A 25,866-nucleotide genomic window follows, 5' to 3' on the forward strand; every position below is an offset into this window, starting at 1 on the left:
GCAGTCAGCACTGTACCCCGAGGTAACTGGGGAAGGATAACCAAGCACAACAACAGAAAGCCATTTAAAAAAATAAATGAATAGATCCGACTATCATGTAGTTGTTACTAGTAAATTACTGGTTTTAAAAAGCTTTTCCTTGAAAACATGAAAATTATCTGTTAGGATTGCTAACACACTGTATGAAAGCCAGCAAACGTTTTATTTAATATTAAATGGTCTGTGGAGAGAACTGACCAGCAAGTTGCCTGCAAACGCTATCTTTATTACAAGCGTATTGATAATACCCACGCTGTGGCGTTTCCTGCCTTGATTTAGGATTTAATGCAAGACTTCTGGGACCGCGCTAGGCTCAGGCACTGTCTCTACTTGTTACCATTCAGACTTCATTTGCAAATGATAATTTTTGCTTTGAATGGCATGCCTGACTGCAGGGCAGAGTAAATCCAAACCTTTTCAACTCTAGCCAAAAATTTGCCATGAATTAGGAGACTGCAGCATATTTACAATACAAAATAAAATATCTCTACGAGTGCTCAGCAGTGGCGGTATGAATAAATGCCGATTATTCTTTTTTTTTTTTTTTTTTTTGATGGGATAATTTTCAAAGCAGCGATTTTGCAAAGACTCAGGAAGAAAACAATTTTGTTTCATTTCCATAACAGAATCCAGACCTCTAAATTCAACCTCACGAGCTACAATTATGCATAAGAACTACCACTGTGAATTTTCAAACACAATGCCTTTTATTGTCTCTTCTCATTCTTTTCCCTTCCTGTTCTCTGAGTTTTTCTGTACTGTCACCCTCCACAGAAACTTTAGAGCAGAAAGTCTGACTTGAAAGGAAAACTTTCAAGTTTTCAGGTTTCAAAGGAAAACAACACAAACCTTCAACACAAGGTATTTGGATGGTATTTGGATTTTTTTCAGCCTTATGGGAACAAACAACAACAAAAAAGTCTTCTTGTTATATGGACTCTTGACAGATGAAAACTAATGTTCAGCCTTTCCATGATGGATAGGGGGGTATTTTTCAGAATCCATCTGCGATTGTCCTGAAGCTCAAGAAACGAAAGATGCCAAATACTGAAAACTACAATTCCCTTGCGAGACGTTTCATTCGAGGACAGTAATGTAGCCCAGACACAAATGCAGCAAGTTACTATTTACAGGGACTTCCCAAGTATTGTCCTTCAATATCACAATTTTATTAATATGTTTTCCACCTGCACTAGGAGGCAGGCAGCTCTGAAGTACAAATACTGAAGATGAAACACCTACACAGCATGAGCAGCATGAAAAGCACATCTTGCTTTCTATGTAGAAAGCATTTTTGGATGCCAGGGTTGCTTTCAAATGTAGTAACCTCTAAGCCGTTAAACATCACTGCCTGGGAAATGAGGTTTCTCCTCCTAAAAGCCAGAGACGAAACATGCCTATGAATGTCACACACACTTCAGCTCTCCAAAACAGTTTAAAAATCTTCACGCTGCTTTTGAAGAAAGGCACGTGAGGCTGTCACTGCAATCCCGCACCCCAGGCAGACCCTGTTTATAAGTAACATCTGGTTGCAATTACCCACTTGATGGAATGCAAAGCAACAATTTTTGTTACCAATGGGACTGGGAGAACAAACAGGACATTATTTACACATTAAAGAGAGTACTCACCCCGACACCACCACAAGGAAGCCTGACAAACATCGACGTTAAAGAACCTGTAGGAAAATTGAAAAAAAAAAAAAAAAAAAAAAAAAAAAAAAAGGGCCCTGTAAGTCAGAAAGTCAAAGTTCACCAGATTTTGGTCCAATTTTATGGCAATGCCGCAATCTTTCCAAACACAGCAACAGACTGGGGTTTTCTTGCAATTTCCAGAAAACACACAGCCAACCCTGCTACATACACAATGTACATGCTTGGGCTTGTTCAAAAGCCTTCCCAATATAAAAGCCTTCCATAAATCACTTATTTTTATACAAGAGTTTTTGTGCTGTCCTACATTTCAAGCAGTCATGCTGACTATAGATGATTGAGATGCTACCAACAAGTGCTCCGCATGTCTTCTCAGATGAACATTTTAATCCCTTTCAACCAAAGGAGGATAGGAAATCATAAAAACCACCCTAATTATCAGTCATCTGCAGTTACTAGAAGACTTTGGAGCGCATGAGCTTCGTAAAAGAGGAAGACAAAAAATAAACCAGTGGCAAGCAAAGAAAACGTGTTTTGACTGAAAAAGCAAAGCCAACATTAAGAATTTGAGAAAAATGGAGAAAACCATCTGCAGGGCTAATTTTGCATCTGTAAGAATTGTAACATCACTTTCTGGGCTTGCATATGAGCAAATTATCTCCCATTCAAAATTCTGCAGGTTTATAAACTATACTGAAACAAGAACACGCTGTCTCATATCCATCACCACCTTACGTGTATGACTTGTACGTGTGTCTATGCACCACAAGCAAATAGGGAGAAGGAAATATAGATGCTGCAAAAGATCTGGAGTACGCTGCCTAAGGTTCATTTGCTTGAGACCTATTGAAAATTAACAAAAGCTAATGGTGAAATAAACTGGGTTGAGTTTTTTTGTCCCCCACCAAAGCAGGTTCTTGTTCTGGTCATGCCTATACTGAAAGAATAAATTCCCTTAAAAGCTAACTACCAGTTTTGTAGAGTGTGAATTAGATGTGACAGCAGACAGACGTTACTGAGGGCCATGCTGGTGTCAAACGCATCGCAGACACATACGTTACCCCTGTGACTGAAAGCAGAGTTAATGCATCTGTATTATTAATCTGAGTGCACAGCGAGATTCACTCTTTGATTAGTTCCAAATGAAAGTTCTTAGATCATCCTGCTTCGGACCTCCTGTCACATCTTTCACTGCTAATCCACCCATTATTTTGATATTTATCTTCTTGACAACAATTTATGATTGCTTTCCACAAATTCAAAGCAGCCTTTTTTGCCTAAGTTTAAACTTGTTCAACAGGTTCCAAAGCTTTATACTGTCAAATGAGAACTTTTTCACCCTCAGACTTTTAAGGGCTTTAGCAACACTTCCAGGTAGAGCTGTGCAACCTGCCTTGAAGGCCACCACCTTCAAACCTGCCTGATAAAACACAGCAAAGCAAATCTTTGCGATGCTCAAGGCCCTCTGGGAAAAGTAACTTCAGCATCAGTGGTGGGCTTCCGTTGCAAGTCTCTCCTACATGTGTAAAGAAGAGCACTTTGAGAAAGGAGTAAGACCCAGAAGTGATGAGCTACAGCACAATTACAGAAGTAAACAGGAGAGCTACAATGATGCCTGCTTACAATTCTGAAAAACCTGAACTACTTACCCACTTCCCGCTTTCTCCCAAAGAACTGCCAGATGAAGGGACACCCCCTTTATCATTTCCAGAAGCTTAAAACGAAACATCCCATGTTTTCATCCCTCAGCTTTATAAGTTCTTCCTTTTCAGCTGAGGTTTCTCATGCTTTTTTTTTTCCTCACAGACATATCAAAGGCAAAGAGCTTACACGGAGTGAGCCACCAGAGCCGTACACATATCAAGACACTCAGGTCTAACAAACTTACATTTGCATATGTGAACCTAACACAAAGCTTTGGTCTCAGACTTCAAACCTGCCATACGTTTACCCTCTAATATATTTAAAAGAACCCTACAAACCTGTTTTGTGAATTTTAAACCCTTTTAAACTCTCAAGAGGAGGGGATGGCTGAAGAGGGGGCTGCTTACAGGCTTGTTCACCTCTATACACCACTGCACACGCTGTGGTTCTTCAGGTAGGTTTCCCCCAACACAGCAGTGGCTGTTACCCTTGCTCAGGTCCAGCACTGTGGAACCCATCAAGTTAAGAAACTGGGTTTAGGGCCAGCATCGCCCTTCCTGCCCTGCTCCCAAAGGAGAACTTCTCCCTGGGTGTGATGCAGCCTTCCCAGCCAGGCTCACCCCTCTTGTCAGTTTGACTCGCTGTGTGCTGTCCCCTCCGGACCCTCGGCTGCCAAGCCACCAACCTAATTTTTCCTGCCTGGTGTGAAGACTGGCAGCCATGCTGCACAGTGAAGCCGTCTGCTCTTCCTCCAAGCTTGGTGGCACAAGTGTCAGCGCCAGCTGTGGCCTATGCACCATGTGCAACGGGAGGACAGCCGGGCAGCGGGAAGAGGCAGTCTGCTGCCGTCTGGGCAAGGATGGTCATGCAAGCTAGCAGCGAGTCCTACTGCTAGCAGCTTAAGGTTGAAATGGTGCCACGTGGGTTTAGGAAACAAGGTCTAAGCTCAGCTAAGAGCTACTGGAAAGCTCTGCCTACTGGAGCTCCTAGGGACCTGACCTTCTATCTATGGCTGCAGCGCTTTGACAGCTTGGTCTTCTTTGCAAATAACACCCAAACAGGCAATATTTTGCACTGGGATACCCTTAGGTATTAGAATTATTTCTCTTCACTATAAAAATAAACTTGATCTCTACAAAATGAGTGATTAAAGACACAGGGGGCACACAGCGAAACCACAGAAGTACTTAGGCAGAAAGACTGCCTCCTTCCTCAGGTTCTCTAAATAAACCATCAGGAATGGTTCAGCAAAACCTGGGTATCCCCAAATCCAGTTCTAACCAAATAAACTATCTCCAAATGTATCTGCGGGATTATTGATACAGATTGTACTGAGCATCAAAGAGGGAGTAGAAAAGTACTTCGAGAGGATCTGACCTTTGAATGAGCCGAAAACACTCAGTGTTATCACAGTCCACCCTAAAAGCGTAACTTGCAAGGGGTATCTCCAACAGGAGAGGGGTTCGGGTGACCTACTGCCCGCTCAGCCCCTCCATGGAGATGATGACCATTGCCACAGGCACGGTGCTAACCCTGCCTGCTCCAGGCTGGTGAGGCCAATGGCTCAGATGCTGAAAGACTGCCTGGATCCCACCACAGCGGACGGTGAGGACACATGTCCTCACACACCTTCCGTGCTATGGTTCACAAATTTGCAAAGAAATCAGTCAGTGTGAAGATGGTGCAACTACAAACAAGGAACCTTCTCAGATCCACCAGGGAAGATTTACATGCTGTTTCTTTGGACTGGTGGATATGCCTTACGCAAGGTGAGAGTTTTACACTACCAAGGATATGACATCATAAATTCTTTAAACTTCATATACAAATTGCGCTATCATTCAGCCAGAAGTGTCTACTTTTCATTTCTCGGGGTTTTAAAGAGGTGGTAAGTTAGCTATAAACACAGTGCTAATTGCATGTTTGAACAACTGGCTAATAGCTTTCCTCTTTGGGGATCTAATGTACATAGTGAGTATGTTGCAAAATCTTTCCAGCTCTTTTGCTGTGACTACTACATCATGCAGGCCATCAAGTTAATCCTCTTTTTATATCATTCAAAGTCAAGCTAATCCCAAAATAAATATTCTCAACTTCTAGGTTCCAGAACTGTCTGTTTGCTGATCCCCATGTGAGAACTTCCAAAACTGCCCCTCCAGTCTATCACTGACTGCTGTGAAAAGGCAAAAAGTAAAGGGAGATGATGACATCTCCACAAAGGTAAGGTGCCAAAATCAATGCGGTTTGGTTGCTGTGGGGCGGGCTGGTCATCTGAAAAACTGTTCTCTAGATTTTTTGCAGGGAAAATGTCTATGTTTTATGACAGACACAGACCTGTTTCAGGAAGATCCAGTCTCCAGTGAAAGGGACAAACAATCTTACTCCAAATTGAAAAAAAAATAATGTAAGACTATCTAAGAGGCCCCTGCATATCTCTTGCAGATTATCCATACAAAACTGACGGCTATTTGTTGGTGTCTATGCAGCTGGTTGGTGCTGCAGATCCAGGTCCCTGGTAAGGTGTGCCAGTTCCTACCTAGCAATGGATAACTTTCTAAAATGCAGAGAAGAGTAGCCAAGGATAAAACAAAGTGTTTGAATTACCTTTCCTCCTCAGGGAAAGCTCTTTAGGTTTTGAAGACATAAAAGAAAGGAAGCTTTAGCTATCGAGGTTTTAGGGATCTACCTGAACAAAGGGTGACAGATGTATCTTGTGCTGCTCCCAAGCAGACACTGAATGGAGGTGGGAAGAATCTTCTTGGGCATTGCCTGGGGCTGAGGATGGAGGGAGTCCTGCATCGCACCTCATACCGCTACTGCTAAAGTGACTGCCAGTCAAGGCTAGAGGGAAGGAAGGGGACCCCCCACCCCCCAGGGAACAATACCTAGAAGTTTCTTGCTGTCCAGTTTCTGTCTGTTCAGAGGGTTTGTGCCATACAGCAGCGTATGGGCTTCCGAGTGAACTGTCTGCAGCTCTTCTAGAGTTGCTTTTCTTCCACGAATGCACTGAAAGATGAAAGAAAAGGAGTGATGAAGTCACTGATTAACTGCTTAACTCATTAAAGAACTTTTCTTTTTCCTTAGCGACTCACAAAGACAGTAACCAAAAAGCTAAAATGAGTTCCTATGCAGCAAAATTAATTGTAAGACAGATTTTGGGTTAATCCCTTATTCAAAATACTAGTTTCACATATAAATTAATCTTTAGATCTATTTATGTTTTGTTTTAAAAATACTTACCACAGAGTATACGCTAAATTACACAAGCATTGCTCAACTACTGAATACTCAGGATCTCAGTTATAAGCCATTACAAAGTGATTCTCTGGTGAAAATGCGTCCCTCCAAACCACCTCCAACAATCCCACCATGATTACTAAGCTAACCTAAAAACTTCTCCCAAACACAGCGCTTTCCAAACTAAACGAACCTTCAAGAAATCAAGGGTCAGTTACAAACTCTCTGCTCTAAAACTCATCTTGGAAATCCCACACGATTCAATCTGTTGCACATTGTTTTCTTATATGATGATGCAGGTGGAGCTGGAAGTACTGTAGCCAATATGCTCAACCCTGATTTTTTTACCAGCTGAAACTCAGGAAAGGCAGATGCACACTAAAGCCAAAACCCTGGCTTCACTGAAGATCATGGCAAAGCTTTTGCTGATGTCAGCAGGACCCAATTTCATATTTCACAAATTGTCATAGGGGTCCAGCACACCTCTGAGGTTTCTTTTGTTGCCATCACGCATTTGCAATGGAAAATATTTGTAAGAACAAAGTGCTACATGGAGGTGCTAAATCTTGGGCAAACAAGGACCATGTCATGGCCTCTTGCAGAGGAGGGAGTGCTCCCCAGCAGGCAGATGGTGCCATGGGTTATCAGGTACACCAAGCTCTGACAGCAGAAAAAACACCTCACCTTTTTAACTGGGAGCTTGCAACTGCCTCCAAAATGTTGGCAGGGGAAATACACAGCGAGCCAAGAAGTGCTGAGGTTGGGGGTAAGTCAAGAGGTGGCCATGACGGAGGGTAAGGAGTTATTCAGAAATGAGGATTGCTTTGCTTCAGAAACATGTGTGCACTCCCCCTGCCCCAAGAAAGTATTTCATATGGCTTGGAACTACTTCACAATTTTTTGTTGCCATTTGGACTAAAACACTCTAAAAGGAGTTGTCACTTCGGGCGGGGGGGTGCTGCTTCCTACAGGATTATTCCCCTCTACAACAGTAATACTAAAATATAAATAGTTAACAGCAAAACGTTGGAAGGCTCTGGAAGACTCTTCTAGAGGTCCCATGGTCACCCAGAACTTGAGCCTCAGCAACAAGCATCCCGCTGTGCAGCCCACGTAGGATCGCACACATCTCCTACACAGCCTTCACCCTGGCTTCGTCAAAGCCAGTTGCTTTTTTAAGACTTCCACATCCCCGGAGAAGCAGAGTTTCTAATAAGAACTATAAAAAAAGTATAGCTTAAAGGGGAAAAAAGAAATCACACTCCTCAAAAGAACAGACTTTCAAATGGAAAACTTGTTCTGAAGAGAAGGTCAGACTGTGCCTCTTGCTCCTGAGAGCTGCTGCCGTTCGGAAGCACTGCCGTGCGCTGCTTACTCTGCAGGAGAGTGCCGGAGACAAGATGCTTCAAAGGCACTGGCACTTCCAGCCAAGCAGTGCCTGCTTCCACACCGCGCTGCCATCGCGGGCTGCAGCCTGGCCCAGCCACAGCACCCCGGGCTGGAGCACGCTGGGCGCACGGGGGCTCCAGGACCTCCGCCTCTGAAGCACGAGCCACAGAACAAACTGGATGGATTTTTTCGGTCTCCAGTCTTCAGCGTAAGCCCCCATCACGTGTTGCAAAGTGCACAGGAAACACTTTGTAAAACCGTTTGAGGCACAAGGCATCAGGCATCAAAGCACGGCAGGAGTGCTCATGCACTGCCTCTTCTAATTTTGGCATTTCTGCTCTCCAGTTCCTCTTTCATTTTCTCCATGCTCTGCTCCACCACCTAGGTTTCCTCAGGTTAATGACAAGGCAAAAATGCAGCATCCCATTAAAGAGGCAATAATCACAAAAATGCTAGACCCAGAAGAGACAGAAATATCTGGCAAATCCCCCTTGAACTTTTATCCTGTCTTCCTTTTTTGTTCAGGGTAAGCCTGCCTCAGTCCCTCCTTACATGCTTTTGCAGCTTCCCTCTAACCCATATGCCAACTCTTTTCCTTTGAACAAGATGTACTGACCCATTTTCAGCTGCTACATTTAGTGGACGTACAGAAATAGCATTTTGTATTTCTTGGCGTTATGTGAAGACACGAGGAGAACGGCAGCCCGCCGCGATGACGCGCCAGCTCCTCCGTGGATGCAAACAGCTTCAGCTCCCCAGGACGGGGAAGGGCTGCTCCCATTTAAAGTAGGTGGCTCTACCAAGACCATCCGAGCTCTGTGCTTCTTGCGAGGGTTATCAATACCACCCTCCCCTCCACGTGACACCCATAACCAAATAGAAACTATGAGCGGATGAAGAACTTCCAGCTCTGCTGCAAGCAAAACACATTCAAGAAAAAAACCCTACTACTTACTGGGACAAATATATAACCACAAACGCTACAGCAAACGTTGCCTAGGTAGAAAGGATTATGCTCAAGAGGCTCTTGCACCTTTCTCATCTGCCGGCTCAGGCACCACAAGCTTTCTCCTTGGCTCTAACACAAAGACGCCAAGAAAATAAATCCCCCCACAAATAAAGCTGGAGTAAAAAACCATATTCCTCACTCCTGTTTCCAGACCTGTCACAAGTTTTATCTCAGTCTACAGCTCAGCCTGCGATCCACACTCCTAATTTGAGCAGTTCCTTGCTTTCTAAGAGCTCGTAAGTCCTGATACTCTTATCTTTGAGGCTTTGCATTGCCTATTGAGCTTGCTTACTCCTTATTACACTCCCCCTCCTCAACCTCTTTCCAGGCTGCTAAACCCCAGCTTTTCAGCTCAGAAGTAGGCTTCTTAACCCCAGTGAACTAGTTGGCTCTTTACCCTGTGTCCTTTGTGCTCCTTCCTGCACAAAACCCAACCTTTGCCTCACCATGCCACCACCCCTCTCCCAGTGCCTGACACACATCCTTCTGGACATCCATCTGCACATCCATTTCCTTGGAGCCAGCTTTTCCTTTGCATTTCAAAGAAAAGAAAACCCCCACTAGTCTCGTAGTTTACAATTTATTCACCACTTCACCCTATGATGCTTCAACAGGAGAGGAGATGAATCTTGAGCGACAGCCAGCCAGATCTTGCCCCAACCGTGGCCCCCAAAAATGCCCCAGAGGCCAAGAAAACAGATACAAAGCTTCTCTCCAGACACTGACTTCCCAGGCACCACTGCCAGCGCCTCCCACACGGCCTGGGTGCTTCGCCATGGGAAACCCTGGGCAAGCAGCAGCTCTCCAGAGGCTTCACCCGCCCAGACCTGTCCTGCCCTCCAACCGGACACCCATCCGACGCTGTGCCAGGAAAACGGCGGACACGGCTCTGCTCTTAGAGATGGCCAAGCCCTGGCTCTGATTTTTCATGTCAGTCCTCCGCAGCTGCGATTAACCTTCAGCTAACAGACCTCATGCTTTCAACAACACAGGACTGCTGCCAAGATGTGCTTGGAGACGGACCCTGGTTGAGGAACTCATTCTTCCTCATCCTGGTCGAGCAGCCCGGGGATTTGATTACCTCTGAAACACACAGCAAAACCTATCGATTTCCTCTCGCTCTTGATGAAGGCTGGAGGATTACACTATACCATGGATTGTGGGTTTTCGTTTAGGGGGCAGAATCTTTTATTGAGATTGCCTCAATTAGTGTAATTGTTACTTCTGAATGCTGCATGTACACCAGAGTAATTGTTGCATTTTATAAAGCTAACTTAATTAAACAAGCAATACTCTAAACCACTGCTGTCATTAAGTCTGGACAACTGCTTTCGCTCCAAAGGGTCATCCTTAAACTTGTGCAACTCTGCCAGACTCTTACCTATCACACCGCAAATCTGGCACATATTTTCCCCTCAGCTGGACGTAAAGCGGTTTTTGGACGACTTTAGTAAATACATATCTGTTTCACTGCTGAAAAATGAGAGGCGGGGGGAGAAGTGATGTGGTATTTTCTGTTCTAAAAATATTTGTGCCCCTTCTGGTTCACTTCTCTTGCCTCCAAGAGAAATGGTAGGAACCCAGCACTTGGCAGGTTGTCTAGGAGCCTCTCGGCTGCCTGTTGAAAACAGGTTTTCACTTAGTTTGTTTCTGAAGTTTCAAAGCAAGCATTTGTTTGCATGCATGATAAAAATATTTATCTGTGAGTCCTTTTCTGGCTTGGGGCATGTGTGCAACAGAAACACCAAAAGAACATTTCCAGGAGACAGACACCCAGAACTGTTTGAGCTTGCATGAGAAAGCAGAGCTGGGATTTATTTTCAGCATGCAGTTGCGGGGTGAACGAGAGCTGTTAAACTCTTTCTGGAAGAGGACAGGGATCCAGTGGAGTCCTGTCTAATCCCACACAGTGTGTACGGGATTATTTACTACGCAGGGTGCTGTGTTTCTAATCTGTGTCAAGCAACTACTTGCAAGCAACAGAATCAAACTATAACCACACCCGGACCACAGCAAAGGGCTATTAAGGAAGGAAAGGGAAACATGAGGATAAGGAAATGTCAAAGTTCAAACTGTCCTTTTACAAATATGAGTTGTAAGAAAACGGATTAAACTACATGATCACAAACAATTTTCACATCAGGCCCTTGGGCTTACTTAACTGGCTTATAACCTCTGAAGCATAGGACAACAGACCTGCAACAGTGAAGATAAAAATGAGCATGCACAGATGTGTCTGTCAGCAAGACCAGCTAACCCCCACCCCCCAAAAAAACCCGGAATAAAATAGGAGCTCAGAAAAAAATTAAATATACAGCCTGGCAAATTTCTGAGTGCTATAGTCCAGGTGTTGCTGTTGACTTGCTGCAGACCTACTGCTAATTCTAAAAATATTCACCTCTTTCCCAGTGCCTGTAGGGCTGCTATGCAGATGGAGGAGTTCTAATCCATCAAAAAAAATTGTAGGTACATAGGAGGCTGCATTGGTGGTAAGTGTCACCATCCTCACATAAAGAGCTCCATTAAAGTTTGCACATCACACACACACACTACTGTGGGTGGGGATAGAGGGCACAGCTCATGCTGTCCTGCACGGAGCTTTGGCATAAGCAACAGGGATTTGGAAAAGTAACATAATTATTAAAAATAATGACAATTATTAGGCCAGACTTCAAAATTCCTTCTAAATTGATGATATAATGGAATACGTCCCACAGACTAAAGCTTTCTACGTGGTCCTTGGGATAAGGAGACAAGCCCATCGTCCCAAGCGATGCCAACACGTCACAGCCGTGCTCCAACCCAGCAGCAGAGACCACTCGAGTCCAAAAAGCCGTCCCCTTGCCATGCAAGTGCACCTGATGTGGAGGTAAACCTTCACTGAAGGAAAACCCTGTATGGTCCTTCACCCTGCTCGCTGATAGACAGGTTCCACCTGAGGAGCTTCAGAAAGACTCTGAAGGGCAGTGAAGTGTCCAAAAGGTTTTGCAACGCAGAAAAGAATCACATCAGTCAAGAACAGCGGAAAGTGAACAAGCGGTTCCAGGAAAAACCCTATCAAGAACAGAAGAGTGAAGTGTGGAGGCAGGAAGGAGATGGAGAAACCGGAAAAGGTTGTGCCCATCAAGCCCATGAGAAAATTTAAGATAAAGAAGGAAACTTTAACACGGGGGTCTGGGCAGGAGTAGGAGATGGTGGGGATAAAGGAAAGCTAACTAGAGAGGGAAGCAAGCACAATTAGAGCAGCTGCTTATTCTGAAATGGCACGTCAGACCTTGAATGAAGCCATCAAAGAAGAAAACACCGGTATTAAGGCAGCATCACATATTTCTTGTTTTCTGCAAAAGGAGGAGTCAGGATGAGGCAGAATGTCACCAGTGGTCAGAAGGGAAACACAGGTGGACATCAAGAACAATTCCAATTGTGAGAGCAACTGGAAATATCAAATTAAGGAAAATAAGAGTTCCCTAGGATTATATAGTGAAGAACTTACACATTACAGAACATCTCTCACATAACTGTAGGATACAAGGCAATTAGCACTGCACAGTTTAACTCCTGCTTCTGAACAGGGGAGCTAGACAGCAGTGGGGTACTTGTTTGGTTTGGGGGTTTTGTTTGGTTTTATGTGGTTTGTTTTGGGGGGATTTTTTTATTTATTATTTTATTTTTTTTCCCCAAACAATCTCAAAATTCAATTAAATGGGGCTTCACAGACAGAAACAGGTTTGAAGTTCCTCCTTGCTCTCTTCAGGGATAAATAAGGGTATGATGGGGAACTTTAGTCAATGGCAATGCTGCCACCACGTGGAATATTTCTAGCCAGATGCTGACATAACTCAAACCTACCGTGAGCTTCAGTCCCATCAGATGCTCAGACAACTGATGAACACACACTACCATTAATTTATCATCACTGCTATTAGTTATTAATAATAATAATTTACTATCATATAATCATTAGTCTTCGTGGTTTAGTATCTAAGCTGCTCTCTTAGTTTGCCTCACTCTTAAAATACGTTTGTCCAATAAAGTTGATTTAACCTTTTGTGACGGAATAGTGCTTAGCTGCAACCTCCTACCCTCATTCTTTTTACATTATCTTCACCACAAATTGACCATTGCTTACCAAAGAGTATTTAAAAAGTTATTAAATCACAGAAATACAAACTTTTGGCTCCAGAGTTTTTGTTGTTATGATTGGAGGGATGACAAATAACAGTTACTTCATATCTTCTTCTTACTTCGGCTGCTTCAAAATTGAATGCTTTGTAGGGACTTCCAGTTTACAGGGAATAGTAAATTACAGAAATAGAAAATTACAGAAGCAGCTTCACTACAACATCAGGCAAGAGCATTCTCCAATGTTCCATGAAATTTCTAACAGTCATCGCAATGCAATGAAATCAGATCGCTAGAAAAGTATTCCTGACAGACGTGCATACAAAAGCATAAGCAGTCATCTAGGAATGGATTAAATTTAGGCCACATATGGCAAAACACTGCCAACAGCTGGAGCTATAAAAAATTCAAGCCAGAATGCAGTATAAAGTTTGCACATCCAGGTAGCAGTCAACAGCCCGAGCTGCAGGTTTGGTACGTACGCTATCGTCCAGACCAGGAATCAGCCCCCCAGAATGCTCATAATCCAGTAGTCAAATCAGCCAGACTAATCTAAATTCTCCCTTTCTCCCCGGCTCACCATCTCATCCCCCCCTTCACTTTTTTTTTTATTACCTCACACTTGCCACGGAGACCCGTCTCCTGGAGCCGGGACCAGATGCTCTGGATCCTCCCCGCGTGCTCTGGGTGGCTGTTTGTGTTTCCACAGGTACACTGGTGTTTCAGCATCAAAGTGTCATATACAAGGCCTGCAGCAGAGGTTACAAAATTGCTCTCAGTTAAAAAATAAAATAAAAAATTGCCAGATATAGGGGGGGAATTTTTTTATTTATTTTATTTTATTTTACAACAGTACTTTATATTCAGCTGAACACTTCTAGACAAAGACTGTGTTTTACCAGGAGCCACAGAGCTCTAAGAAATGAAAATCCAAGATGCTGCTTTGAGACAGTACCAAACCTACAACAATTGCTTCCTCTGGAAATGGAAAAGAAATTAGTTACCAACATCTCCGCAGGCTGAAGCTGTGAGAGTGACAGACAAAGGTGACAACTGAAACCATCAGTATGAGCACAGATGTGCTGGTGTAGGAACCTGATCTAAGAGGGGACTGGTTTGCAACTCTTCTGTTGGGTACTTTCATAATTGCTGTTAAAACAACTCTAGGGTTTGGGATTAAAAACCAGAAGGAATAAGTCATTAGCAGGCACTGTTTCATAAAATAGCTTGCGCTGAAGTCTTTGCATCAACACTATTTGACAACATGCTAATTAAGGCTATTAGCACACACTTGGGCATAATTATTCAGCACGATATGTAGGTATTTAGCAGTGTTGTTTCATTTGAACGTGGGAGTCAGGCAGCTAAATCCCCTTGCATTACCAAGTATTTATGGCATGACAACAGTGTAGGAGACTTTGATTCATGCTCCAGAGTTGTCCAGGTACGTTTTTGGAAGGGGAGTTATGATTTCATAGCCAATGTTCCACTGGAGGAAAACAGCAGGTCCTCTACAGCTATGCAGTCACAGTGACAAAAGACCTTTCCTTTTTTCCACTCAAGCAAAAGAGGCATAGTCAAATGTTTAAATCTAGCCTTCTCTTCAGCCAGAAGCTCCAAAGAACAGAACAAAAGCAGCTGGATTTCCCCCCCCCCGCCCCGAAGGAGTAAGGTTTCTTGCAAGCAATATCTGTCTGAAAGCACAGTATAAAGTTGCAAATCGAAGGCCTTGACAAGAATCCAAAGCCTTTGAATTAGCGGTGAAGGCAGGAGCTACTCCCAGACCCAACATTAAAGGGTCTGCACTCCAACCAGTATCGCTCCTCCAAAATCCCAGACGAAGCATACCTATGCTGCGGCGGGCAGCACGAGCACTGCTCGCAGAACTCACCAGAGCTGGCTCTCATGTTACTAGTTCAACTACAGGTAAACTGCACAATTTGCAACCGCATGGAGTTCAAAGGGGCTGGTAAGAAACCAGACTCTGAGAACATACATGGACACGCAGCCTGGAGCTGAGCACCGTGCTGCTGCATGTACTCCAGCTTGGCTCGAGCTGCAATCACACCTTCTGACTGAGTGTGGGCATGTTCTGCCACTGAAAAATCTGGCTTTCCCCTCTGAGGCAAACCCTGGCACTGACACTTTCAGGTATTCAGCCTTAGGGGATGTATTTGGCAGTTCCTCACTTTGCTGTAGGTGAGTGCAAGTAGAAAAAAAAACACCAACCAAACAAAAAACCCCCAAAAAACAACAAAACCCAAACGACACTCAGTTCTAGGAAGAGAACAGAGCACTGGTTAATTGACTGCCTTTGGGTTAGCCAAAGTTCAGTTAAATAAGATCGTGCTGCAAAGCTCTGCAGAAGTCTCCCACATTTAATTCACAACATCAAACTTCGTTAGGAGGTGCTGGGAAAGGCAATCACTGTAAATGTCACAGAACCACAGACTGGTCAGGGTTGAAGGGACCTCTGGAGACCATCCAGTCCAACTCCCTGCTAAAGCAGGTTCTCCCGGAGCCGGTTGCACAGTCGCGTCCAGGCAGGTTTTGCATGTCTCTGGAGAACAAGACCCCACAGCCTCTCTGGGCAGCCTGTTCCAGGGCTCTGTCACCCTCAGGGTAAAGTTCTTACTCATGTCACCTGAGAAGAAGCTGTAGTCCAACGGTAAGGCTGGCTGTCCATGAGACCTCCCCAGTCTGAGATCATTTAAACTAGCGCATGGTCTTCAGTAACCTCACCCTAAGGTTAATTTATTTTTGAAATAACCTCATCTTCAGGGGACATCAGGCATTTTGACAAAGTATTTGGTACCCAAAAGAACCCCACGTACACGTCCTCCTAGACCCTATGCAACTGTACTAGGTTTGGATAATTATTCGTACTAAAGAAAGTGGTTCTGCCTTCTTTTTTCCAGATATCTCACGGACTACAACTAGGCTTTATATATTTAAAGTCAAAAGGTGCATGCGTATCTATTCAACATATATATTTACAGCCAATAACTACCCTTGAATTTAAACAAAAAGAAGTACAGGCAGCAAGTCACTCATCAGATAGCTGCTGACCTCTCGGGGTACAACCCCGGATCCCCTTCAGCTATGAACAAGAAGATGCATCCCATTTGCAAAGGACACTCCAACCTGGAGATAAATCTGAGGCTAGTTCATGCCATACCTTCATAAGTTTGCGGAAAAACATCAGGCATTTTCAAGCAGTGGTTTTTAAGCAGCCTTTTCTTGCTCACCTCCTGGATTCCCAGACGATGCTTAATGCTGTTGCTCTAACAATTCTTTTCACTGCCTGGGAGCTGGGCAGAACCTGACAGTGAATTACACTGATAGCGCTGCAAAGTTGGAAGGGGTCTAAGACCATTTAAATAGTCGAAATGTGAACCCGTGTTGCAAGTTTCTTTTTAGAGGGTGTTTTCCCTAAGTCTTTAAGCTTTAAATACTAACTCCTGAAAAATTATTATGAAGCAGCTCTAGGTACAAAGTTAAAGCAATGCCTAGCCAGATTAAAAGTCTCCCTTTTGTTCTCTATTTTGTACCTGGGTAACCCCAGAGCCTGGTAGGGCAGAAGCCAACACAGATCAAACTTAAAAGTAAATGCAAATGAACAACCAGCTTTTTGCATTGACCTTATATTCTTCTGTTCTTCCTTTGTCTTCCTACAGTACAGCAGATCTGGCAGGTTATCTCCCAGTTTTTTTGGAGGATGTTTGGTGTCAGCTCAGAAGTAGGCAGTGGTATTTATCAGCTCATCCTGTGCGGTGTCAGCTACGGGAGCTGCACCGATGAAAGTAAACACAGGTAGCTGTCGGCGAGATCCCCAGCCACACAAACCAGCAGCTCCTCATCTGCATCCCCAAGCACTGGAAGGCTACACGTGCTTAAAATACATGCATACATCTAAAATGGGTTTTGGTAACAGCCTGTTCAATATAGGCAGTCGACGGAGTTAAAGAAACAGCTTCCAGATAAGGGGGTGGTAGGACGCACACTCTTCCTAATTTGTTGATGGAGACTACAGTGGGCTTTATAGAATTTGGTTGGGCTATAAAGTTTCTCCTTTCTCAGTGACTCACTGATAACAGTAGTGTCTCAATGAAGTCCTAGACTGTAATCAAATGTCACTCAACATTTCTCTCTCTTAAAAAAACAAGCCACTGGAAAGAAGTGAACTGTTCCAAGCTCCTTCCTGTGGTTGGGGACACTCAGATGAAGACACACACACACACACAAAGGAAAGCTTGGCAATTTAAGCTTAAAATACAAAACTACATTGGCCATTATAAGTTAAATTAAGTGGTGCTGGAAGCAATACTCTTTAAGACATGAGAACAATCATTTTTAAAGGTCAGCACTAAAGCATAACCAACTCGCTTTTCTTGGCAGAACAAACATATGATTTGAGGTTCAGATAATTATATTGCTCTGCACAGGAGGGAACAAATGCCTTCATCAGAAATGAAAAATACTTTAATGCAGAACATCAGAATAATTTGTGGAACCATTTTTACAGGAGATCAGAGACTGGATAATTGGAGCTATGTAAATTAATGGCCTAACCTGAGAAGTCTTATTCAAGTGTGTAGAACAGTGCATGCAGAAGTATTCATTAAAGTCAAGGGGGCTACTTGTGCTAGCGAGGGCAAGTTCAAGGACTAGTTTTCTTTTATATGCTAGCAGGAAGGAAAATTAAATGTCATGCTTTGGGACATAAAACTGATTGCTTGAAGAAGTCAGGAAGGGCACTGTTTTCACTTTCATGTGGAGTAATGCACATCATGTTTGAGAGTTATATTATGTTGTTCTTTCCCTGTACCTTTGAAGTCTCAGGTACCGGTCACTGAGAAAGACAGGCAAATAAATTATACATAAACCCCAGAATTTCCAGCTGTCCAGTCCTAACTCTGTCCAGAGAAAGCATTAGTGTTTTCTATATAACACCCCGAACATGAAAGCGATGAACAACTTGGATAATAACTGATCTCTTAAAGAGCCACATTCGTGTCTAGAGTGATTGTGGTCGGCTGCAGTAGGGCCACTGAATGAGGATTTTTTCCAACCCTCTCATAAAATGATCACAACAATTCCGATCTTAATTCCTCTGAAATTCAAAGCGCATAATCGTGTTAGGATCAGTCTCCAAAGCAGTCACTTATCAAACAGATGGATTTTCCTAGTGAAGAAGAAGCCTGATGCACTTCAGCACTGCTTGCTTTGAAAAATACCCAAGACTTTAATTTCCTGCCTTTCAAAGAACAGTTCAATCCTAGTGATTAAGCTCTAAGTATCCACCTCCGAAAACACTATCTCCAACACACCGTGGACAACCTTAAGAAAACATCAGTGATCTAACTTGCACACACGTGCTCAACAGCTGAAATGCCTGCCTTTTTGCTCTGTGTTTGCGTGCCCAGAGTAGTAGGCTCTTTCTTCCTGCCACTGTTAAGGGCTGGTTAATTAAACTAGTCCTTCACCTTTTATGGGAGGTGAAGGACTAGTTATAGGACTAGTGTAAAGGTCTTAACTTTTATGCTTTGCACCTGTATTAGTGCCAGTGAGTGCCCAAACCTTCCTCCCTTGACAGCATTTTATTGTGTTTCTCCTTCTCCATTCACCTAGCATAAATCTAGAGAACTGCACAAGATAGAAGGCAATGGAAAAATCAAGCTCTTGGAGCCTTAACATGGATAAATGCCATGAAAATGATATTTTACAGGTGAACTACAGTAAGCATTCTTCGTATCATTGCACTGGATCATGCAGTGCTATATAAAAGCAAAGTGATATTCCACCTCTTATTTTAACCCACTTTTTTTTTTTCTTTAAAACTCTGCCTCCAAGGAAAATAAACCATAACATCCTAAGTGTCTTTTCAAAGCAGCACAGTTCTCAAAATCTGCATTCTTACAGTTAGCTGTAATTTTAAATGAAATTTAGAGGCACATATCTGAGTCAAACGTATATCCCCTGGTAGGAAACATTATTGTATGTTCAAAGTCTTGCATATGATTGACAGAACTTAAATACCAGAGGAGGAGAAGGGAAGAAAGAGAAGGAATGAATAATCTTGTAAAGTAGGGCCACACTTCCTTGTTTTCAAAGCACCAAGATTTGGGTCTAAGTGTATTAGATTCTCAAGTTTCATCTGGTTTGACTGTAAGCCAGGGGACTACCCTTCTTTGCATCCTTGGCAAAAGCCAAAATCTAGAATAATCTTGCTATAACTGGTTGCATTATAAATGCATTTTTGCTGAAATTCAAGGTTTCAATACTGACAACAAATAGAGACTTAAAGGACTGATTTGCAAAAATTAGATACTGCTTGGGCTTTTACAGAGCTGACTGCACACGCTTCCTCACCCTACAGCGAGCTGCTGAAGAACAGTCATATTTAAAATATCACTATTACTATACCACCAGTGTCTGAAAATAAACCCAATTCACAGTGCTGGTTTTAAAGATGCAAAAGCTGTGGGTTAGATAAGAAGAAATGGATACGCAAAGGAGAAACAAAATCATGAGTTGCTCTGATTTGGGGTTTCTGGATTTTTTCCTGCTTCGTTTTCCCAGGGCACACGACACATTGCAAAATGTTCATTCACAAAATAGAGCTCGACATTTGGGGAAGAAGGCGGACTTCAAAATAAGACCGCCTAATCATCCAACATAGGACTTAAGAAGTTGCACATGAATTAACTTTCATCTGTTGCTGAGGTTACAGATTTTACAGACAGAAAGGATTTTGGTGCTTGTCAAGATTCAGGAAGAACAATTATTTTTTTGCCTTGAATCTCTGTGAGGAGATTAACACCTTTTTTGCACTTCTGGTTTTCACTAGACAAATGCAGAACTGCACTTGTAATTTCCCTTAGAGGTGACGACTAAGCAGGTAACACTCTTCAGTCTGTTTGTCTGTTCAAGACAACTTGAAAAAATCAAGTCACCTCGTTTTTCCTAACCTATGGGCACAGACTCCTGGGCAGAGATTGTGTTACAGACGGAGGGGTAGGCTGGCACAGAGCCTGGAGCGGATAACTTATGGCATGAGATTGCACAGGGACTGGAGAAGGTGCAGAAAATACAGCCAACAGATACTGCATTTGGCACGCTGTCCTTTTTCAGCAACATTGCCTCTCTCCGCTTTGCATCTAAATCAGCTTTGTCACAGCATATGACTCGTCCTTTTTTTTTTCTGGAGATACATAATTAAAGTACTGTGCTATGCCTCTATTGATTTTTGCAGGTTCTGTCTGGACTGTAGGGTGTCTGTCCCTCTGAGGAAGGGACAAGAAGGACGACCGGGTGTAAGACAACTGGATCTCATCCTTGAAGACAGGATGTTGCAGTCCCCAAATGCATCTGAGACGCAGACTCCCAACAGATAGCTTTGCAGGGACAGGGCAGAAAAGCACAACATATGGCAAAACAGTAACCACAGCCCCATCCCTTCAGCCTCCAGTGCCCCAAAACGTTACCTGTGGTGAACCTTGGCTTAGTGGGTGGCTCCTGTACAGACATCGGGAAGGTGGCTGAGGCGGGTGAGGACTGTGCACGGGACAGAGGCCGATGCCCTCCAAAAGAGACGGGCATGCCAGCTGCCTCCAGCGACGCCTGGTAGTTTCTCAGCTGGTGAATACGTTGCTGCTCCAACAGAAGGGCTTGCTGTGGGGAAAAGAAGCAGGTAGTTGCTGAAAGTCTGTGTGGTAGGGTTTTTAAGGATTTTTAAGGTTTACAGGCTTGGACTCCTTTTCCTGATAAATGAGCACATGCACACGCATGTAGCAAATGGAGATGTGCATATTTCCAGGGCGAAGTCTGGCACACGCAGTGTGTTTGAACCACAGGCCTGAAGCTGGTGCACACTGGCAGAGTCATTAGCAGCAGCAGCTCCATCCCTTCCCTGGGACCAGCTACATCTTCCTCCCCCAGGTTGCTCCCACCCTGCTGCACTGGTGCATTTTAACAGCGCAATGCACCAGGCCATGGAATGAGTCCGACTCAACCAGATCCCAGGCAGGAGAGGGAGTTTTCAACTGAGCAGCCGCACCATCAGCTGGACAGGGTCAGAAGGGATGGCTGTTCCAGCTTGCCACACTCCGACCTCAGCCTGAAAAGGTTCCCATTTCCTCTCCTCTCTGAGGCAAAATAATTGCAAAGGACGTAATATTTTAAAGACTCCTCAGCTGTGACCAAGCGTTCAGGATTAGGGCAAGGGGGTGGGGGTGGGGGGCGCTGCACTTACAGAGGAATGGTATCGTTAGCGGCATGTTACATTTAATCTATTCATTTATTTACTAAGGCAATGAGGCTCAGATGTGACTATATAAATCAAATAAAACTTTGAACAAGCATGGCTGGCAATGGCATTGATCCTTCAAGGCAGCGCCGTTATGACTATAACACTGCTCAGTAATGAACCGAAAATGTAATCTCTGAGCAACAACAGCCAGCGACATTCACAAGGGACACAAGAGTCAGCTCCGCAGTACCAGGAAGACGGCAGCAAGCAGCGAGATGCAAATGAATACACAGGGCAACCAATTTGCACCTGATTCACAGACATTGCAACTGCAAACCTGGCACAAGCCCACTTCACCTAGCCAAGGGCTGTGGATTTACTCAGAGTTACACCCTGGCAGGGCTACAGCAATCTGCTCTTGGCTGCAGATCCCGTGCTGGGGTTAGGCAGGGCTGTGGGTGCAGTCAGGTGCTGAGGGCTAAGGGCTGGCTGTAAAGACGAGCAGAGCACTGATGCCTTAAGAGAACCGTAACCTTCTCACCTTCATTACTGCTACCACAAGAGGCAGGTTTTGGGAGACTGCCGTGTAATTGGGAAGATTATGCTATGCTACGTTGTTATTGGATTTATCACTTGCAATCCACAAGCCTCCGGTATTTACTCTCAAAAGTGAGCACAGCTGGGCTCTCTAGGATCTATAGCTCTAAAGAAGGAACTCCCTCCAATGAACCTCACCCCCTGTTCCCTTATCCAGCCCTTCTCTGGGGCGGTCGTCTTAAAACATGAAACCAAAATAAAATACTCTGCTAACACTTAGTGCTCAAAAATGTCAAGACACACTTTATCTTCCCAAAGAAACAAACGGAAAGTGGTTCAGTGGCTGCAAACACACTGACTGCATTTTATGCTGGTGATCCAAGATTCCCCTCCCTGGGACTTCTGAGCTGACACAGTGACTCCAGGGAAGGATGGCACTGGTTTTACCTGCAGCTTTCTTTACGTAGCAAATCCTCAAGAGCTGGTCCCCCCTAGCTTCTTCCCCTTAGAGTAGCATAAGGTGACTATGAGGAACCAAATAATTTTCTACAAAGAATCAAGTCCCACACTTGGTATTTTGTGAGCTCACCTGACGGAAAAGCAGCTCCTGCTCAGCCTGCCTCTGCCCAGACTCCAGCTCCTGCTGTGGCTCTGCCTCCTCCTCATCACTCTCAATGGGTTCTTGCTTCACTTGGACCATATTGGCCAGCCCCGGGGCTTCCTTCTGGCTTGTGACTCTGTCGCTGTATGGCTCCTCCAAAAGGGCTTGGTGTTCTCGTAACTCTTCTTCTGTCTCCTCAGGGTGGCTTTCATGCTGGCGAGCTGGTTCGTTGGGTTTTGATATAATCTGAAAACAACCCAGAGGTTAACCAATAAATAAAATGCAACTCATCCCAACTAAAGTTCACTCTGTTCTCAAAGAAGCAGCTTAATGAAAAGAGCAATTATGAATCACAGCTTTTATCTTATCAACTAGGTCCAAAACAACTGCTCAAGGGAAAGGTCAGAGCAACCTTAGCATTAAGCGCTGTGAAATCTTATGTCCCAGATTATGATGGCCCCTTCATTTTCCACTTGATTCTCCCTCTGAAGAAAACATGGGCCTGTTGTGCTTACACACTGACAGATGCTACTCCGTTCACAAACCCACAAAAGAAAAGCATAACCGCCATCAATACATTTGGCAATTAAATTCTGAAAAAAAGAAAGAGGCACAAACCCTCTACAGGAGTTTCTGCTACCTTGTTTACCCAGCTTCTTCTTGAATCACCCCCTGAATTTTATCTGTAAAGAGAGTGGCTGTCATAAAGACTCCTCTGAAACTTGCACTCTTATGAAGTTTGTTAAGAGGGAACTGAGGACACTCAGAGCATCTGCACAGAAGCAAACCACGAGAGCATCATTCTAACCAGACCTTCCCTAACTAGAGGTATGAACTTCTCTGAAAGTGCCTGCTGAAACAAAGGGAACAATATAATTCTCACTACAATTCACACAAGCTCAGAATTTTTGAAAGTTCTTTGGCAAGATAAAATTCACAGTTCTCCGTCTCAGAGTGCTTATGATTTTTATTTGGAACCAAAGAAATAAACACACGAACTCTTTTTAAATCCAGCGTAGGTAAATAAATCAATTTCCTTCCTTTAAAAGAGCTCAGGCTGTACCCGTTTCACAGGCTTATAAAGAAACTGCTGAACTTTGAAAGTTGTCAGGGCAGAGCTTTAATAAGGATTAGGTCATTGGTATGAAAAGCAATATTGATTTTAAATCTAATAAAGCTAAATCAAAACACAGTTATTGAACACATGCAGAAGGAGCGACTACTTGTAAGTAACTCGCTCTTTGAAGAACAGTGGCTCAAACCTGAAACTAAGCCTTCTTCCCCAAATGCAGGAAGAGAGGCTCTGCCATATAACTCAGGCAAACCTATACAGAACAGACTGAGGCAGACAAAGGCAATATAAAGGACTAATTGCCTGCAAGTATCACAGCAAGGACAGCAAGAGGTTGCTCCTAACTACATCAGAGGATCTCAAACAACTGGGGCCCAAACCCTTTAATATCGGAGAGCTGCAAGGACCAGGATGCAGGGCCGCAGCTTTCCAGCACATTGTAGATTACTGCGTTTTGGATGTGTCCACTCCTGAGAGGAGCGGGACACGCAGAAGGGCATCACCTTCCCTAGAAGCTTAAGGCAAAACCCTGCAGGGTTCACATGGCCACCCCAGTACAGATGGGGGATGCAGCCCATCCCTCTTAGTGATGAAAGCTAAAATTTTTGTACCGATCAACAACTGGCTGCTGTTGGCAAGAGGGTTTTGGTTTCTGCAGCAGTGGGACCGTCTTTGAGAGTCAACAGTTTTTTGGAAGAGATGGGATCCACCTGACCAAACAGGGAAAACCCACCTTTGCCAACAGGCTGGCCAAGCTGGCAGTCAGAGCTTTAAACTAGAAACAACATGGAAGGGAGTGGTTCCTCAACAAGCAGCTAAGGAAGCTGGAGCCAGGGTAGGCAGGCCAAGGTCCTGGGGTGGTGTGAGCAGAAAGGACACGGCAATCAACAAAAAAGAGCTGAAGTAGCATCCCTTTGAGCCCAGTCATGTAAAGGAGATGCCTCCAGAACAGCCTGATGGAGGTCTCAAGCCTGTCCTGGGGAATCAGCATGCTTGGGTGCCTCACTGAAATGCCCCTACACTAGTGCACGTAGCATGGGGACCCAGCAGGAGGACTAGAAGTCTGTGTGCAGTTACATGGCTATGACCTCCCTGAGATCATGGAGATGTGGTGGGCCAGTTCACGTGACTGCAGTGCTGTGATGGGGAGATACAGGCTTTTTAGGAAGGACAGGCTGGGAAGGTGAGGAGGGGAAGCTGCCCTTGAGGTGAGGGAGGAGCAGGAATGCATGGAGCTCTGTGCCTTTGTATGGATCTGGTCAGCCACGAGCTTAAATGTCAAGGTAAGTGGACAGCCCAAGATGAGCGCTCTTATAGTGGGTAGACTGCTGTAGAACCTCCTGATCAGGTAGAAGTAGATGAGGCATTTTTCAAACACCCAGAAGAAGCTTCACTTTCACAGGTCCTGGTCTTCATGGGGGACTTTTAACCACCCTGCTATCTGCTGGAAGGACAAGACAGTAAGGCTCAAGCAATCTAGGAGATCTGAGTGCACTGATGATGAATTCCTGACACAGGCAATTCAAGATGCCAACATGGAAGGTGCTCTCCTGGACCTGACACTTACAAACAAGAAAGGATTATTCAGGGATGTGGAAGTCACAGAAGCAACACTGGCTGCCAGAGTTGGTGATGGATATTGGAGCTGAAGATCTGAAGAGAAGGAAATAGGGCAAAAAGCTGGACCACAGCCCTGGATTTCATGAGACTAGACTTTGGCTTCTTCTGGGATCTGCTTGGAATAGTCCCACGGGATACAGCCCTGGAGATTAGAGGGGTCCAGGAGAGCTAGCTGATACTCAAGAAAGGTCCATCCCAACTAGTAAGAAGTCAAGCACAGGCTGCTGAGGGCCTGCATGGATGAGCAAGTTGCCCCTAACTGCACTCAGGCTATAGAACAGGTGGTGTACAAGAGCTGGAAGCAGGACAGCTGACTCAAGAGAAGAAGAGAGTTGCTATTTGATCTTGTATGTATGGTGTGAAGAAAGCCAAAGCCAACCTGGAGCTGAATCTGGAAAGGTACGTGAAGAGCATTAACAAAGAGAAAGACAAAGACTAGGGAAATCGTGGGCCCACTGCTGAATGGAGGAGGTGACCTGGTGACAAATGACATAGAAAAGGCCATGGCATTTCACGCCTTCTTTTCTAGTAAGACCATCCTTCAGGAATCCCAGGCCTCTTAGACCAGAAGGAATGTCTGGAGCAAGGAAGACTTACTCTTGGTGGAAGCCCACCAGATTTAATGAGCACTCAAAAACCCCTAGACATACGTAAGTCCATGGGACCCGATGGGTTACACTCAGGTGACAGACA

At 44.3% G+C, this 25,866-nt stretch overlaps 1 protein-coding gene across 14 annotated transcripts in view; it reads right to left on the minus strand.

Moving 5' to 3' along the window:
- The window catches only part of HDAC4 (histone deacetylase 4), a 267,149-nt gene that overhangs the window by 37,835 nt on the left and 203,448 nt on the right, over positions 1-25,866 (minus strand). For all 14 annotated transcript variants that reach the window (XM_037398255.1, XM_037398254.1, XM_037398252.1 and 11 more), the window contains 5 exons: positions 22,470-22,727; positions 20,580-20,766; positions 13,708-13,841; positions 6,221-6,341; positions 1,671-1,717 (listed from right to left, as the gene is read on the minus strand). In XM_037398255.1, coding sequence (XP_037254152.1) covers positions 1,671-1,717; positions 6,221-6,341; positions 13,708-13,841; positions 20,580-20,766; positions 22,470-22,727 — 747 coding nt within the window. The remainder of the gene's footprint in view (positions 1-1,670; positions 1,718-6,220; positions 6,342-13,707; positions 13,842-20,579; positions 20,767-22,469; positions 22,728-25,866) is intronic.

This window comes from Falco rusticolus, chromosome 8, assembly GCF_015220075.1.
Source record: "Falco rusticolus isolate bFalRus1 chromosome 8, bFalRus1.pri, whole genome shotgun sequence".
In the NCBI taxonomy this organism is placed as follows: domain Eukaryota; kingdom Metazoa; phylum Chordata; class Aves; order Falconiformes; family Falconidae; genus Falco; species Falco rusticolus.